General features: G+C 35.5%; 1 protein-coding gene across 1 annotated transcript in view; it reads right to left on the bottom strand.

Moving 5' to 3' along the window:
• Window positions 1–15,553, bottom strand: part of LOC107670030 (inositol hexakisphosphate and diphosphoinositol-pentakisphosphate kinase 2-like) — a 39,960-nt gene that overhangs the window by 8,404 nt on the left and 16,003 nt on the right. Inside the window, exons 16-25 of the mRNA XM_016462493.1 lie at window positions 15,275–15,498; window positions 15,034–15,161; window positions 14,525–14,639; window positions 14,304–14,411; window positions 13,111–13,227; window positions 11,104–11,274; window positions 9,014–9,055; window positions 8,707–8,880; window positions 4,839–4,911; window positions 3,009–3,128 (exon numbers count right to left, since the gene is read on the bottom strand). Of these exons, the coding sequence (XP_016317979.1) occupies window positions 3,009–3,128; window positions 4,839–4,911; window positions 8,707–8,880; window positions 9,014–9,055; window positions 11,104–11,274; window positions 13,111–13,227; window positions 14,304–14,411; window positions 14,525–14,639; window positions 15,034–15,161; window positions 15,275–15,498 (1,272 nt within the window). The remainder of the gene's footprint in view (window positions 1–3,008; window positions 3,129–4,838; window positions 4,912–8,706; window positions 8,881–9,013; window positions 9,056–11,103; window positions 11,275–13,110; window positions 13,228–14,303; window positions 14,412–14,524; window positions 14,640–15,033; window positions 15,162–15,274; window positions 15,499–15,553) is intronic.

Raw genomic sequence — 15,553 nt, 5'->3', positions numbered from 1 at the left:
ACCCTTTCCTATACCAACTGTATGTGTGTGTGTGTGTGTATGTGTATGTTAGACCAGTTTAAGTGTTTATGTAGTATGTTAGACTAGTTTAAGTGTTTATGTGGTTAATAAAGTCTTACTTGTATCACACTTGACATTGTTCATTGTTTGCTCATAACTGGAGTCACTTAATCATGCAGATTTATGTTACAAGCTCTTTGTAGAATTGTACAGTAAGAAAGTTATTTCCCTTAACCAGGAAATTAACGTTCTTAGAATTGACAGACAGTTGACCCTGAGAGGTCAAGTAAATATCTACAGCGGATCTAAATATTTATAATTAATTATAACTAGTTATGATTAATTATTCATATTTCCCTTATGAGCTGATTCGCTACAATTACATTAGGCCCTCGATATTATGGCAGGGCCCCTCTCTGACCGCCACGGTGAAGGGTTTGTTACACTGCCATTGGATCTTGGATTAACACACACAAACACCCAGTGCCATATGATAAAGACGACCCCATTTCACCCATCGTGACTCTCTAGGTTCAGCATGGCTATCTACTGGCCCTGCAGCAGAAGTGGCTGAAACTAAACCTCCACATACTTTCTTACACAAATGGATATAAATAAATGCGTACATGATTCAGGGGTCGGCCGACATTGGCACACAGAGGAGTAATCAATGTATACACCTGCAGACTGATCAACACTGATTTATGCATTGGAAATGTATTTGATTGAGGTCCTGCTAGCAATATTTTTGGAAAGATGTGATGCATCATGATGTGTCAAGATAACTTGTGACTGAGCCCCGAGGAGTTTTCAAATAATTTCAGTGTCTTGTGTGAAGATGGCCGCCGCATCTGCAAGGATCCGTTATATAATCTGCTAAAGTTGCTAGTAAATGAATATCTCACATAAATGCATGTTTGCTACAACTAATTATGCTGAACTGTATTTTTGGTATGGTATATAGGAAATGAACAACTGAACATTATCACTAAATATTTATGCTTTTGTGTATAATCAGATTCTTAAATGATTTAATTACACTGAAAAATAAAAACAGGATTCAAGAAAAAAATCCACTTAATCCAAAACAGCCCCCATTATGCATTCATGTAGGTTTTTCAGGTTTTCATGCATTCTAAGGTTAAAGTGATATTCTCGCTATGCTTTCTTTTCTGATCCACAACAGCACTGCTGCTCCATGAACACATCTACAACAGTCTTGATTCACAACACTAATTAGCCATGGAATCTCAGATTTACACAAAATCATTTTCCCACATTTCACATTTAAAAAAAAACACACAATCAGGACATAAAAGGTATGTTGAGTTCAATTTCTCCTCAAATAACAGTAGTCAAGCTACAAAGTTAGAATGATTTAAAGTCACTTGTTGCATTATTATAGCTGCACTAAAAAGCTTCCCACTGAACGGTTTCTATCACTGACACTGCAACTAGTGACTAAAATGAGGTTTTTGGCTTTTCACAGAAAGATGAAATGTCTGACTGGGCATGTTAACAACAGAAACTAGCCTCTTGGATAGGAAGAAACTGACTGCTTTCTTTCACTGATCCAGATATTGTGCACAATGCTGACCTGTCTGCCCCATTCAGGCAAGTTTATTATTAAAAGAAATAGAATTGTATAAGAGAAATCAATGTTACCAAAAAAGCTCAACTAACTGTTTTTCAATGTTAACAAAATATCCATACATAAATCTGTTCAAACCATTCTTGCCTTACTCATAAGATGTTTGTGTCAAGTCTGTATTCAGAGATGGTGCAGGTGTGGAGAAGGGAAATACAGTAAACCCAGAACACTACCATAGTGTACTGATGATGATAATCCAGTCATTTTGGAGTATCAACAACAGACACATCAACAAATTACATAAAACTGCCTTGTTTGCACTGTAATGAATTAAAACCAAAAAAATTGAAATTTACTAGTTAATGTCACCAAATTCTGACTGTAAGTTAAAGTCTAAATTAAATCTGTTCATCATATAAAGCGTAAGACGTGAATTAAACTGCTTGATTCGTTTGGATTACATTTACCATGTTTTTCCATATTTCAGAGTCAACGTAAATCAAAGTTTTGGTTGCATGGCCTTCAACGCAGGTTCAGAAATATCTCAGGATTCATTAAAAAAATTGCTTGTTGCGAATATGAACTATGAGTTGGAGTGAAATGAGGATGAGTAAAATAATATTCATTCATTCATTCATTTCTAATTTTAGTGGTTGAACTTAGTTACATTTTTACTACCCAGTGTATCTGAATAGAGCTTATGGCTTTTTATATTAAGATATATATAGCTTTTATGTGAACTCAAATGAATTGTTTGTTATTCAGTTACTCTTAAATAATTGAAGTTACATGAAAATACTAAGGTATATAAGCTGCTGTAGGGAATGCTATGAAAACTAAAGGGAAGTTTCTTGGTATCCATACATGAAGTTTTATAGACTGACTACCAAAACATGCTGTTTGCAGTGTAGAAAATAGGGTATAGCTTTACTAGGGTAACATTACTTTACAAACACTGCAGAGATTCTGGCGAGACGGACTCTCAAGATGAATTTCACATACTGTACAGCTTGTGTTACACAGGATGGGACATAGACTACACACAGAATTGATTAAATTAAAAGGAACTGTAACGTTTTTTTTTTTTTGAGGTATTATAGATAACAGCTTATTATGTTATTATAACAACAAGTTGTTCATGAAGCTTACACTATGTATAGATCATAGCATAAATTTCTTGCAAAGCATATGAGGTGCAGGATCCAAAAAAGATCCTGAGGTTTTTGTAACATAGATCTCTCAGGCCAGACAGCCAGTGTGTGCCACTACACAACAACAAATGATGACTTGTGTCAATGCAACCAGTTGAGAACGACCCAGTAGCTTCACACTGAAAACACAGATAAGACTCCAGAATTACTTAAAAACAGGGACAGGGATTCACCATTAGAAGGTGTGTGTGCGTGTTTGCACATACCATCTAAGAAGCCAGAGGAGGTCAGGTTTTTACGGTGTGCGTGAGCGTAATCTTGTAGGTTAGGTGCACTGGAGGAGCCACCCAGCACCATGGTGCTAAACAAGCCAGCGCAATGAGACCCTGATGGGAGTTAGAGAAGATACATACAGCAATCGGGTGCTCCAAGAGACACGCCTCGCAATGCATGCAGCATGCTTTTCTAGAAGATTCTTGCCACAGAATGAGTAGTGCAGCCTCACTGAAAGCATCCCATAATGACAGTAATGTCTTTTGTCATGGCAACCTAGTAAGGCAAACTGATCTTCAGAGGTCCTCACTTCTAGAGGAAAAAATTAATAACACTCATCGACCTATAAGGCTTTAGGGTCACATGATGTGACATATCGAGCAATTACTGACAAAATGAATGTGTAATACACTATACCCCTCCTTATTTACTACAACTGCTGTAATTATTACTGCATTACCCAATGTAGAGAACAATTATCATGATTATTCTGTGATATATAGTTCTTAGCAATGCATATTACTAATCAAAAATTTAGTTTTGATATTTACTGTAGGAAATTTACAAAATATCTTCATGGAACATGATCTTTCCTTAATATCCTAATGATTTTTGGCATAAAAGAAAAATCGATAATTTTGACCCATACAATGTATTTTTGGCTATTGCTACAAATATACCCCAGCGACTTAAGACTGCTTCTGTGCTCCAGGGTCACATATTTCATCATTCCATTCCATAAGTGTCATATAGTTGCATTTTAACAATTAGTATTAATCTGTATTGAATCTAATTAACCTGTATTGACAGAAAACATTTTGCTGTGAAAGACCAGAATGTATTTTGCTTTTAGGTACACACATTTTTTTTTTTTTACAGCTGCCAAAAAAATAAAATAAATAAAAACGTTCTCAGGTGGCAATGTTTATAGTATTTATGCAAATGTTCACCCCTTTGTAGTGTCACTCATGCTGTGAATAGTAAAATATGAAAAATCCTTTGGTATGTCACATCACAAAGTAAAAACTAAATCACACAAGCTCTCAGTTGCTTGAAAGATTTTCACCAACTTTGTGAGGACTGACACACAAAAGACTTTCTTTCTTGGTAACATGTCCATGAGCTACTTTCCCTCCCCAAACAACATCCACATTTCTGTTTTAAATGTATATGAATATATAAAGCAAACTGAATATATAAAGCAAAGCATCTTAGATCCAGTAAATAGTCACCATTTTAAGCACCTTTTGTCTTCACTGCTTTTGAACTGTCCTGCAGTATGACAAATTATTTTTTTTTTATGAATACAAAAATAATACAATTAATTTCTATTCTAAAGAATAGAAATACACAGAGTATAGCATGTCACACCGCAGGACATCCAATTGTATTTCATGTCACCTATCCTTCTACAAATATGTATAATACACAGTAAGGAAAAAGCATATGCTTCAAACCATGTTTGTGTATATATACGGCCTACAAACACACAAAGGACATTACAAGCATATATGAGAGTCAGCACTGTATTAGTCAGCTGTGTGGCAAAAATCTTAGAGCAGTGTGTTTCAGAGCAAAGCTCACAGATAGTATTACACATTCAGTTCCAATTCAGACTCAAATTAATTGGTCATTAAGTTTGAAAGAATCAAGAGAGAGCAGCCACACCAACATCACACACAACATTTGTGTTGAAGATTAGAAATGGAACGGCAAAACATTATTTGGACATGTACAACCAGTATGTCAGAGCTCCTCCATAATAAACACCCAACAACTTTCAGGACTTTATAACATGTGACATCCGTGAGTGAACATCTTACCTATTCCAGGTGTGAGCTTGAGATCCGGGTGCAGTCTGCTGGGTCTGCTGTGGCTGTTGTTCTCTGACAGAACCTGAAAGAGCACAGGCAGACAACGATAACTGCTTAACAAAACGTCAACCTTTATTCATCAAGTAGGTATATTCCAGACAGACAGATGTTAATAAGCAGCACTGTAAATATGTGAGTACACAAAAAAAAAAAAAAAACGCATGAAGGAACAGAAATGGACCATGCGTTTAGCATTGCTACACAGACTCCATTCCATATCAGAAACAGGAAATGAGATCAGGAATGCAGAAGGGTATGCATTCAAACATGGCAACAGTTTATAGAGTATTACTGAACAAATCATATTTCATATGCATTCGCATTCATGTAAAACCCAACAGAGCAGGGAACAGCCCGGTTATTTTTCTGTTAAAAATGTTCATTTCAGTTTCATGCAAAACTATCTACTTTGGTGGGAAAAAAGAGGTTATTCTTGGCACAGGAAGAGGGTTACTGGACAATAAACAGCTCCGAGGTCTCTATGCCATCCTTCATGTCTGAACAGGTTTTACCTGAGGCCTACATCAGTCTTGGTTTCCCATAAACCCTGGCAGATCAAGTCACAGATTCAGCCAAGTTCTCAACTAAAAGGATTGTCAGTGAAGACAGTGGCAACAAGAATACACTCAAGGCACACATACAAGCTGTCTTAATGTCATAAAAGTCAAAGCCAATGTCATAATGTCAAAGCAGTTTCAATCTATCTGAAAGATTTCGTTTACAAGATAACACACCTCACAAAAAAATATTGTATGTAATTTTTTCTGGTTGTCTACAGTTCAAGTGCTGAACTATCTACAGTTACTCTCATAAGACTCTTGAGGAGAACTGATTGTAGATCTACTAAAAAAGCACACCGTTTCAAGTGACTGAAATGTACTTTGATATTTCTTTTTCTTAAATAACAAAGACATTTTTAAATGTGACTAAAGTGTCTAAATTCTTTTCGGGGCCACTATATTTAGTTGAAAACTTAAGTTAATCTGTGCCACATCTTCAACTGTGTAAGTACTTGACCGAGGTTCCCACTTTCTTATAATGTTGGGTTGCACTTTATTTTAAGGTGTCTTTGTTACAGTGTAATTATACATATAATAGTAATTAACTACATGTACTTACTATATGGTTAGGGTTAGGATTAGGATTTGGATTGGGGTTACTTGCATGTAATTATGCATAATTAATTGTTATTATAATAGTAAGTACATGTAACGTGTAACAAGGACACCTTAAAATAAAGTGTTATCTAATGTTGTGTAAAAATGACAGGAAAACTGACATGGAACAACCCAACCAAGCAGTAATATCTTGCAAAACAAAGACACAAGCATAATTATAACATGTGGGTTATAATTATTGTAAAACATAAAAAACAGTGATGCTCACTAAATGGTTAACCACCATAAAAACGTCTTTGATTTATACTCTTGCTAAGAGCTTCCTAATGAACTGTGAAAACAAGAAATGAAGATCTGGCTGAGGACAGGGACCAATGAATATTAAAAGGTGCCAAAGCAGAAGCAAACTTCATTTCAGTTTCATGCAAAACTATCTACTTTGGTGGGAAAAAAGAGGTTATTCTTGGCACAGGAAGAGGGTTACTGGACAATAAACAGCTCCGAGGTCTCTATGCCATCCTTCATGTCTGAACAGGTTTTACCTGAGGCCTACATCAGTCTTGGTTTCCCATAAACCCTGGCAGATCAAGTCACAGATTCAGCCAAGTTCTCAACTAAAAGGATTGTCAGTGAAGACAGTGGCAACAAGAATACACTCAAGGCACACATACAAGCTGTCTTAATGTCATAAAAGTCAAAGCCAATGTCATAATGTCAAAGCAGTTTCAATCTATCTGAAAGATTTCGTTTACAAGATAACACACCTCACAAAAAAATATTGTATGTAATTTTTTCTGGTTGTCTACAGTTCAAGTGCTGAACTATCTACAGTTACTCTCATAAGACTCTTGAGGAGAACTGATTGTAGATCTACTAAAAAAGCACACCGTTTCAAGTGACTGAAATGTACTTTGATATTTCTTTTTCTTAAATAACAAAGACATTTTTAAATGTGACTAAAGTGTCTAAATTCTTTTCGGGGCCACTATATTTAGTTGAAAACTTAAGTTAATCTGTGCCACATCTTCAACTGTGTAAGTACTTGACCGAGGTTCCCACTTTCTTATAATGTTGGGTTGCACTTTATTTTAAGGTGTCTTTGTTACAGTGTAATTATACATATAATAGTAATTAACTACATGTACTTACTATATGGTTAGGGTTAGGATTAGGATTTGGATTGGGGTTACTTGCATGTAATTATGCATAATTAATTGTTATTATAATAGTAAGTACATGTAACGTGTAACAAGGACACCTTAAAATAAAGTGTTATCTAATGTTGTGTAAAAATGACAGGAAAACTGACATGGAACAACCCAACCAAGCAGTAATATCTTGCAAAACAAAGACACAAGCATAATTATAACATGTGGGTTATAATTATTGTAAAACATAAAAAACAGTGATGCTCACTAAATGGTTAACCACCATAAAAACGTCTTTGATTTATACTCTTGCTAAGAGCTTCCTAATGAACTGTGAAAACAAGAAATGAAGATCTGGCTGAGGACAGGGACCAATGAATATTAAAAGGTGCCAAAGCAGAAGCAAACTTCTGTCCTGGAAGAGATGAGTGACAGGCACAATCCACCCGATGCATACATGATATCAGTAACACATATCCCACAGCAGGCCACAGGTCACATCAAGTTGTCACTGAGATGGAGCAGGATGCAAAGGACAGCTAATGGCACAGCAGATGAATGAAAAGAGTTGAGTTAGCAGACTAAACATGGATAAAAGACAGCAGATCGGTGAAGAGAGAACAATAAAATACCGCAAAGTTAAAATGAGATTTTTAGTTTATGGTCTGAAGGAGCAGCAAAGACCAAACGTATCTTTTTTTCATAACAAAAAAGTAATTGTAATACATACAAATCTATATTTTTTTCTACATGCTATGACATTCAGGTTAGATTCAATTCAGTCTCATAAATAATAATAGTAATATTAGTATACATAACTCACACATTTTGTAAAAATTCATTTAAAACAGATTATAACATCAACCTGAAATGGCATTTGCAACCCATTTTACTTTCTTAAAATTATGTATTTCTGAGGACATTCAACAAGAAAAAAAAGTGTGGGGCAAGACTTGAGTTTATCCATCAGGATACACTAATACTAAATGTAATGAACTATTTATCAACAATTAACTATTGGCAAGAATGCCGATACAAAGACTGAACAGCCTATAACAATATCTAAAAAAAATATATATATATATATATTTTATTTATTTTTATTATTATTATTTTTATTTTTTTTTGGCAAATTTCAAAACAGAAACCATTGGTCTGTAAAAACAAAGCCTGGGTGTTCAGTGTTGTGACATTCATGGATATTTTTGTCTAAATAAGGAACTACCAAATTTAGTAGTAATCACAGTCAATGGAGATATTTGAAAGAAGTTAGTTTAGCACAAAAACATGATTTATGTGGAACATGAAGATCATCTTCTTTAAAAACATTGTAACTAGACCAAAATTGGTAAAACTAACTGAAACGCTGACTTTCCAGAACACAAACCAGTGCATTAAATATCAACAAACACACATGATGAATGAGGTAATAGTGCTCTCTTTTAATTCATCTGCTTATTAGGTGTCCTTGCTGACCGCCTCCAAGATCTCGAGTGTGAATGAACAATACGTTAGTGGTTGGTGTGAAGAATTGATTAAATTGGTAAAAACCTGTTGCCATGAGCCAAAAATACTGGATGTGAAAGCCAGTGATTTGGGGGAGACTGGGGAGGAAGTTATTTGGTCCCCTGATCTGCGTCTTCGACGCCCAGTACCCACACCACAGGTGTAATGAATCCAGGTACCTATAGAGTCAGGGCTAGACACACTCAGGGGGCTCTCTTCCTGGAAGTGAGACAGGGGGGCAGAAACAGCACAGTCATGCAACGTTAACAACAGTCCGGTGTCGAGTCCACCAACATTCACTACCAAGTCCTTTGGCTCAACAGAAGACAAACACAGCTAAGTGTGCGCATACTTTGCCAGCAGGCGTCTTGAGAAAGTCTTTCTGCAATGGGGACTAAAAAAAGAAAACAAATAAGAGACGGTGGCAGTTTTTCAAATAATACACATTTGTGGGTGAGAAAAGCTTTGAACTGAAATATGAAAGACATGCTTTTGCGCCCAAGGTATTACATAGACGCTACAAGCCTGCTAGCTGAGCTGAATGAAAACTGAATGCTTGAAACAATATCGTGTGACATTAATATAGCAGGATGTTTTAATTTTCATGTCACACTGTACAATAATTCCAACATGTCATAGAATGAGAACAAGATGCGTTTCAATTTTAGGGCGAACTATTACTTTTATTGATATTCTTTTTTTTTTTTAATATAATTTGTGTTCAAAAGGTTTGGAACAGCATGAGACAGACTTACATTTAAGTCATAGCTCCTGAATGCTTCTGTGTGCGTGAGTGACTGTCCGTGTCCCTGTGCTTCACTGAAGGCAGTGCATTAATTTAGAACGGTGATTAAAATGACTGGAACTACTGTTCTAACATTCCAGCCAATCAGATTAGAGTATTCAGACAGACCATGGTATAATGACCGTTCTAAATTATTTTCCCATTATTACAGAAGCAAGGGCTCTGATTATTTGGTTATTCAGTGTAATAAATTATAGATGGGCATTAAAGGAAAATGTAGTAGAATCATACATTTGATGATTTTTTGGGGGGGGGGCTAAACTAACAAACCTAAAAAAGAAAACAATCATCTTTTTGTGGATTTCACTGTACAGTGGATTTCACTGTAACTTTGAGTGATATGGAGCTATAAAAAAAAATCATGAAAATTACAGTTTGTAAAGTTTAAGGACAAAATCATCACTGTTATTATATTTTAAACTATAATGCAATATGTAATTCTATAATTTTACAACATACCCAGAGCAACAATGTGCTATTTTGCTCCCATTTTGAGTAATTGTAGATACTTTAAAATTAAATGCATGAAAAAAACTGAAGAAACCAAAATAAAAACAAAATCCAAATGGAAAGAATTGAAAGTGAAAAGAAGGCTTTGGCATATTAAAAGTTAAGGCCATGTAAAAGCATATTCGCATTAATAGAGATAGTGTTGAAATTGATGAAAACTGCAAGCACTTGTTCATAACAATGCATAATGTGAATGTCACAGCAATGGAAAAAGATGTTTTTAAAAAAATATGATTCTAGCTACGCACAGCACATTCACTACCGGTGAAAAGTTTGGAAACAGTGAATTTGTTTTTTGTGATCGCAAAAACCTTTTAATTTAAAAGCTTATGCTTAAATGCTTGAAATCAGTTTTGTATACAAACAAATTTGATCATATGAATGTGCTCATTTACAATAAGGTCTTAGTTGTTAACATTAGTTAATATGAACTAACAATTAACAATACTTTTATAGAATTAATATTAATTTCAATTTTAACTAATACATTTTTAAAATCAAAAGTTGTATCTGTTAACATTAGTAACTGCACTATGAACTAACATGAAAAAACAATGAACACCTGTATTTTTTACCTGTATTATTCTTTACACCTGTACTACTACAAAAAATATATGGCTCATTGTTAGTTCCTGTTAGCTAGTGCATTAACCAATGTTAACTACTGAAACATCACTGTAAAGTGTTACTACATTTCTTAAAAGTAATATTTTAATTAGTATTATTTAAAATAGTCTGGCATACTTGGTAACTGAGTCTGTGCAGCATGTCTCTAATGAAGCTTCATTCTTTCATTCATTAAAAAAAAAGATATATACAAATATACACACACACACCTACCTATGCTGTCAGACTTGCACTACATAGCGAGCATGCTTTCATTTAAATTTGCTGTAAAAATGTGAAGTCTATGTAAATAAGCCTTAACTCCTAAATTCATGACTGTCCCTGTCAAAAGCTCAGACTCTATTTGTGCAGAATACACATATGCAGCATCTATATTTGTACATATATGTAAAAGAATGTTCAACACTATTATCAGAGAAGAATAGTAATTAACTGTGAATGACTTAATTTGATTCATTTAACAAAGGTGTTTAGAGACAACATACTGTGTAAGAACTTACTTCCACAGAGCCGATCTTTTTGGAGCGGGGAAGAGGGGACTTCCTGTGGATGTAGATGGGATCGGACACCATGGGGCGGAACATCATATGAGCTCGATCCGGCTCGTCACGTTTAGCACCACCAGCCTCCTCATCATTGTCATTATGGGGTTTCTTCTTGGAGCCTTCATTCTGAGACACATTCAACATTTAAAGGGTTAGTTCACCCAAAAATGAAAATTAGGCTGTGTTTTACTCACCCCAGAGCCATCCTAGGTGTATATTACTTTCTTCTTTCAGACGAATCCAGTCGGAGTTATATTAAAAATTGTCCTGGCTATTCCAAACTCTATCATTGCAGTCAGCGGGTGTTGCATGCATCAGTCCAGAAGAAGTTAAATAAAAAGCGCCCATCCATAAAAAAAAAGTCTCACACGGCTCCAGGGGGTGAACAAAGTTCTCCTGTAGCGAATCGATGCGTTTTTGTAAGAAAAATATCCATATTCAAAACATAATAATCACTTTAATCTAGCTTGCGCTCACAGTTGTACACGGAAGCAGCTCTGGGCGGATGACGTATGAGTTCAGCGTTGCGCATGCAGTGTGAGTTTCGTGAAAACCAACGTTTGTTTACAGGAGCAAAGGAAGCAAAGTTTCCTTACTTTAGCAAAGGAAAATAGAATGGGATTAAATACATAAAGGATATTTGTGTTGTTTAACATTTAATTATTGCAGGTTTGCGTCATATTCTGAGTTGCATTATTTTTATTCATTTTGAGGAATACTGAATCTGTGTTTTGTTTTTTTTGTGAGTGAGATGAATTAATGCATATTCATATTTATTTTAGAACTACAGTAACATCTTCTGATTTCTCTCAACATGGGGACAGGAGAGCTGTCAATCAATAAATTGAAAAAAAAAAAAGTCACTTGCGTTACTTATTTGAAAAAGTAACTCCGATATTCTCTTATAAATTAAAAAGTAATGCGTTACTTTACTAGTTACTTGAAAAAAGTAATCTGATTACGTAACTTGCGTTACTTGTAATGCGTTACCCCCAACACTGGAACTAACCCTTTAAAGGGATAGTTCGCCCAAAAATTAAAATTCTGTCATTAATTACTCACCCTCGTGTCGTTCCAAACCTGTAAGACCTTCATTCATCTTCAGAACACAAATGAAGATATTTTTGATGAAATCCGAGAGCTTTCTGACCCTCCATAGACAGCAATACAACTGAAACATTCAAGGCCCAGAAAGGCAGCAAGGACATCGTTAAAATAGTCCATGTGACAGCAGTAATGTTATTTGGCATCTGCCGCCATTCACGAGAGTACCATGATGCATGCGTGTGAACCTGCTGATGTAGAACACGCATGTTAAAATAGTCCATGTGACAGCAGTGCTTCAACTGTAATGTTATGCAAAGAAAACAAAAATGACCTTGTTTACAAGCAGAGGAATGCACACGCATATGTCATGTTACACTCGTGAAAGGTGGCGGACGCTGACAAGGAAGAGAAGAATTGTTGAATAAAGTCGTAATTTTTCTTTGTGCAAAAAAAGTACTCATAACTTCATAACATTACGGTTGAAGCACTGCTGTCACATGGACTATTTTAACGATGTCCTTACTACCTTTCTGGGAATGTTTCAGTTGTATTGCTGTCTATGGAGGGTCAGAAAGCTCTCGGATTTCATCAAAAATATCTTCATTTGTGAATGACATGAGGGTGAGTAATTAATGACAGAATTTTCATTTTTGGGTGAACTAACCCTTTAAGTGCATTTGACAATTTCAGATTAAAACAAAATCATACAACTTAGAAATACTGCATATGAAAACATTCAAAATAATATACTGTAAATAGCAACTCTTAATTGCGATGGAATCTTTTTTTAAATCACCATGTTCCTGTTAACCCCAGGAAGAAGAAATGAAATATGCAGAAAAACACACACACACACACAAACACACACACACACACACACACACACACACACGCACGCCATTAGTCATTGCTAACCTCTCTGGATGCTGGTCTATATCCAAATCCAGATGGCAGGTTTTTATCTTCTTCACAGCCTTTAGCTCCTGGACTGAAATGAAGCTCCACATGGAAACGGTCCTCTGACGAAGGATCCTACAAATCCAAACCCCTCATCAACACGCTATTAACAGGGTCACACGTCTGTCTTCTGTCTCAATATACAGTATATTTGATCAAATATGAAGTTAACTTTCTTTTTCCACAATTAATTGTTAGAGTCTCTTGTGTAGATTAACCAGTTGTTGAGTGGCTTCCAACAAATTAGATTTCTTCTAATACATAAAATAAAGTACTTCTAAGGCAAAAGAGTTTATTGAAGATGGTAGTGTAGAAAGACCCTCTGTGTGACAAAAATGCATGCCTCAAGACAAATGTGACCCTGGACCACAAAACCAGTCATAAGGGTCAATTTTTCGAAATTGAGATTTATACATCATGTGAAAGCTGAATAAATAAGCTTTCCATTGATGTATGGTTTGATAGGACAATATTTGTCTGAGATACAACTATATGAAAATCTGGAATCTGAGGGTGCAAAAAAATCTAAATATTGAGAAAATCACCTTTAAAGTTGTCTAAAGTTCTTAGCAATGCATATTACTAATCAAAAACTAAGTTTTAATATATTTACAGTAGGAAATTTACAAAATATCTTCATGGAACATGATCTTTACTTAATATCCTAATGATTTTTGGCATAAAAGAAAAATCAATCATTTTGACCCATACAATGTATTGTTGGCTATTGCTACAAATATACCCCAGCGACTTAAGACTGCTTTTGTGCTCCAGGGTCACAAATGTGCTTATTTCCATTTTGTTTATTTTCTTGAAATTGTGTAAATAATTAAGCTATACTTATTAAGCTATCATTAAGTTTTAGGTACACTTTCATAAATATACTAAGACTATGTGTCTTAGTATATTTATTTATGAAAGTTTACCTAAAGCTTCCTTAGAAATACTTTCTAAAATTACAACACAAGTACATTCATTTTAAAAGTTAACTTAAGTTTTGCAAGCTCGAAATATGATCTTGCATGTGCAGAATTACAGCAGCAAAACCATTTCATACATTTCTTGGATATCAAGACAAACGTTGTTTCTAAGCATTTCACCCCTGATCTGTGTTATGTAAAAGCACTGTATGTGTGCCGACATGCTGGCACCTTGTTTGGGTCTTCATAGAGCATGATGACTATCTGCGTCATATAGTTCAGCTCGCTGACTATTTTGAGGTAGTCCATGGCTCTCTTCCACTGCTCATCTTTGGCCTCCTGAGGATACAGCCAAACTAATTCCTTCAAGTAGAACTCAGAACAGCAAAACAACAGCCAGGATATTTCAATGCACTTTAAAGCTTTAAAAGATGATATTAATCAGGGCATACATCACAGAGGGCTCCATAGCGCAAGACAGACAGCAGCGAGTGAACGTGACTCTCACTGGTGAAGTAAAGTCTGGTCCGCACATGGCGTTCTGGAGACATGACTCCTCTGGAATATCTGCGGACAGAACAATCAACCCAGAAAGCCTTTTGATTTCACCCAAAACCTGACATATTTACAATGAAATATTAATGCATTTAAGGGGTCATCATGACCCTACATTTTTTTTATATATCTCTCTGGGGTCAACTTACGATACAATATTAGGCACCAAAAACAGAAATCATTTGGTAATATCTGACCATTTTCCACCCTGTGCTTAACCATATGAATGAAAGGCTTGGTTTTGGTGCTCAACATTAAAGCATGTCAACATATTCTGTTACATATTCTGTTACACCAAATAATGATCTTTAAAATAGCATCATATGACCCCCTTTAAGATTTCAGTGTAAACTGCCAAGTCTGCTAACATCGACTACCATGAGGAGTGAAAAAGGCGATGTCTTACACTGGATGCAGTTTATTAACAGTGTCATCGTCTTGCGTCCTCTGTAGGTCAGAGCGGATCTTGCGAATAAGAGGTGTACAGTAACCTTTGGCTATGTCCAGTTTCTCAGCTTGAGAAATACCATATTCCTGACAAGAGCAAATAAGGACAATTACCAAAAAATATTTTATTAAGACAATCAACAAATTGTGACACATAAATTCATACAAGCTCTCATAATTAATTTATTAAAAACGGTCACCTGTGGGATGACGATGTCAGCCAGTGCTTTGGACAGCCGGTAAATTTCCATAGTGTTGTCCAGCTTTAATAAGCTGTTGTGCTGCACGTCATATTTGATGCAGTCATAGATATCAGGGATCTTGCTGATGTTGTATCGGCCGTTCTTCATCTTGAAATCCTTCTCGAGTTTAGACCACCGACGCAGCATCAGCTCTAGAGTCTCACTGTGGTACAACTGGATATCTGTAACACAAAAACAAAAAATGTGCCACCTGATGTTAGCATAAGACTTGGTGTC

The sequence above is a fragment of the Sinocyclocheilus anshuiensis genome, unplaced genomic scaffold (assembly GCF_001515605.1).
Source record: "Sinocyclocheilus anshuiensis isolate Anshui unplaced genomic scaffold, SAMN03320099.WGS_v1.1 scaffold664, whole genome shotgun sequence".
In the NCBI taxonomy this organism is placed as follows: Eukaryota; Metazoa; Chordata; class Actinopteri; order Cypriniformes; family Cyprinidae; genus Sinocyclocheilus; species Sinocyclocheilus anshuiensis.
This window is presented reverse-complemented; position numbering and strand designations above follow the sequence as displayed.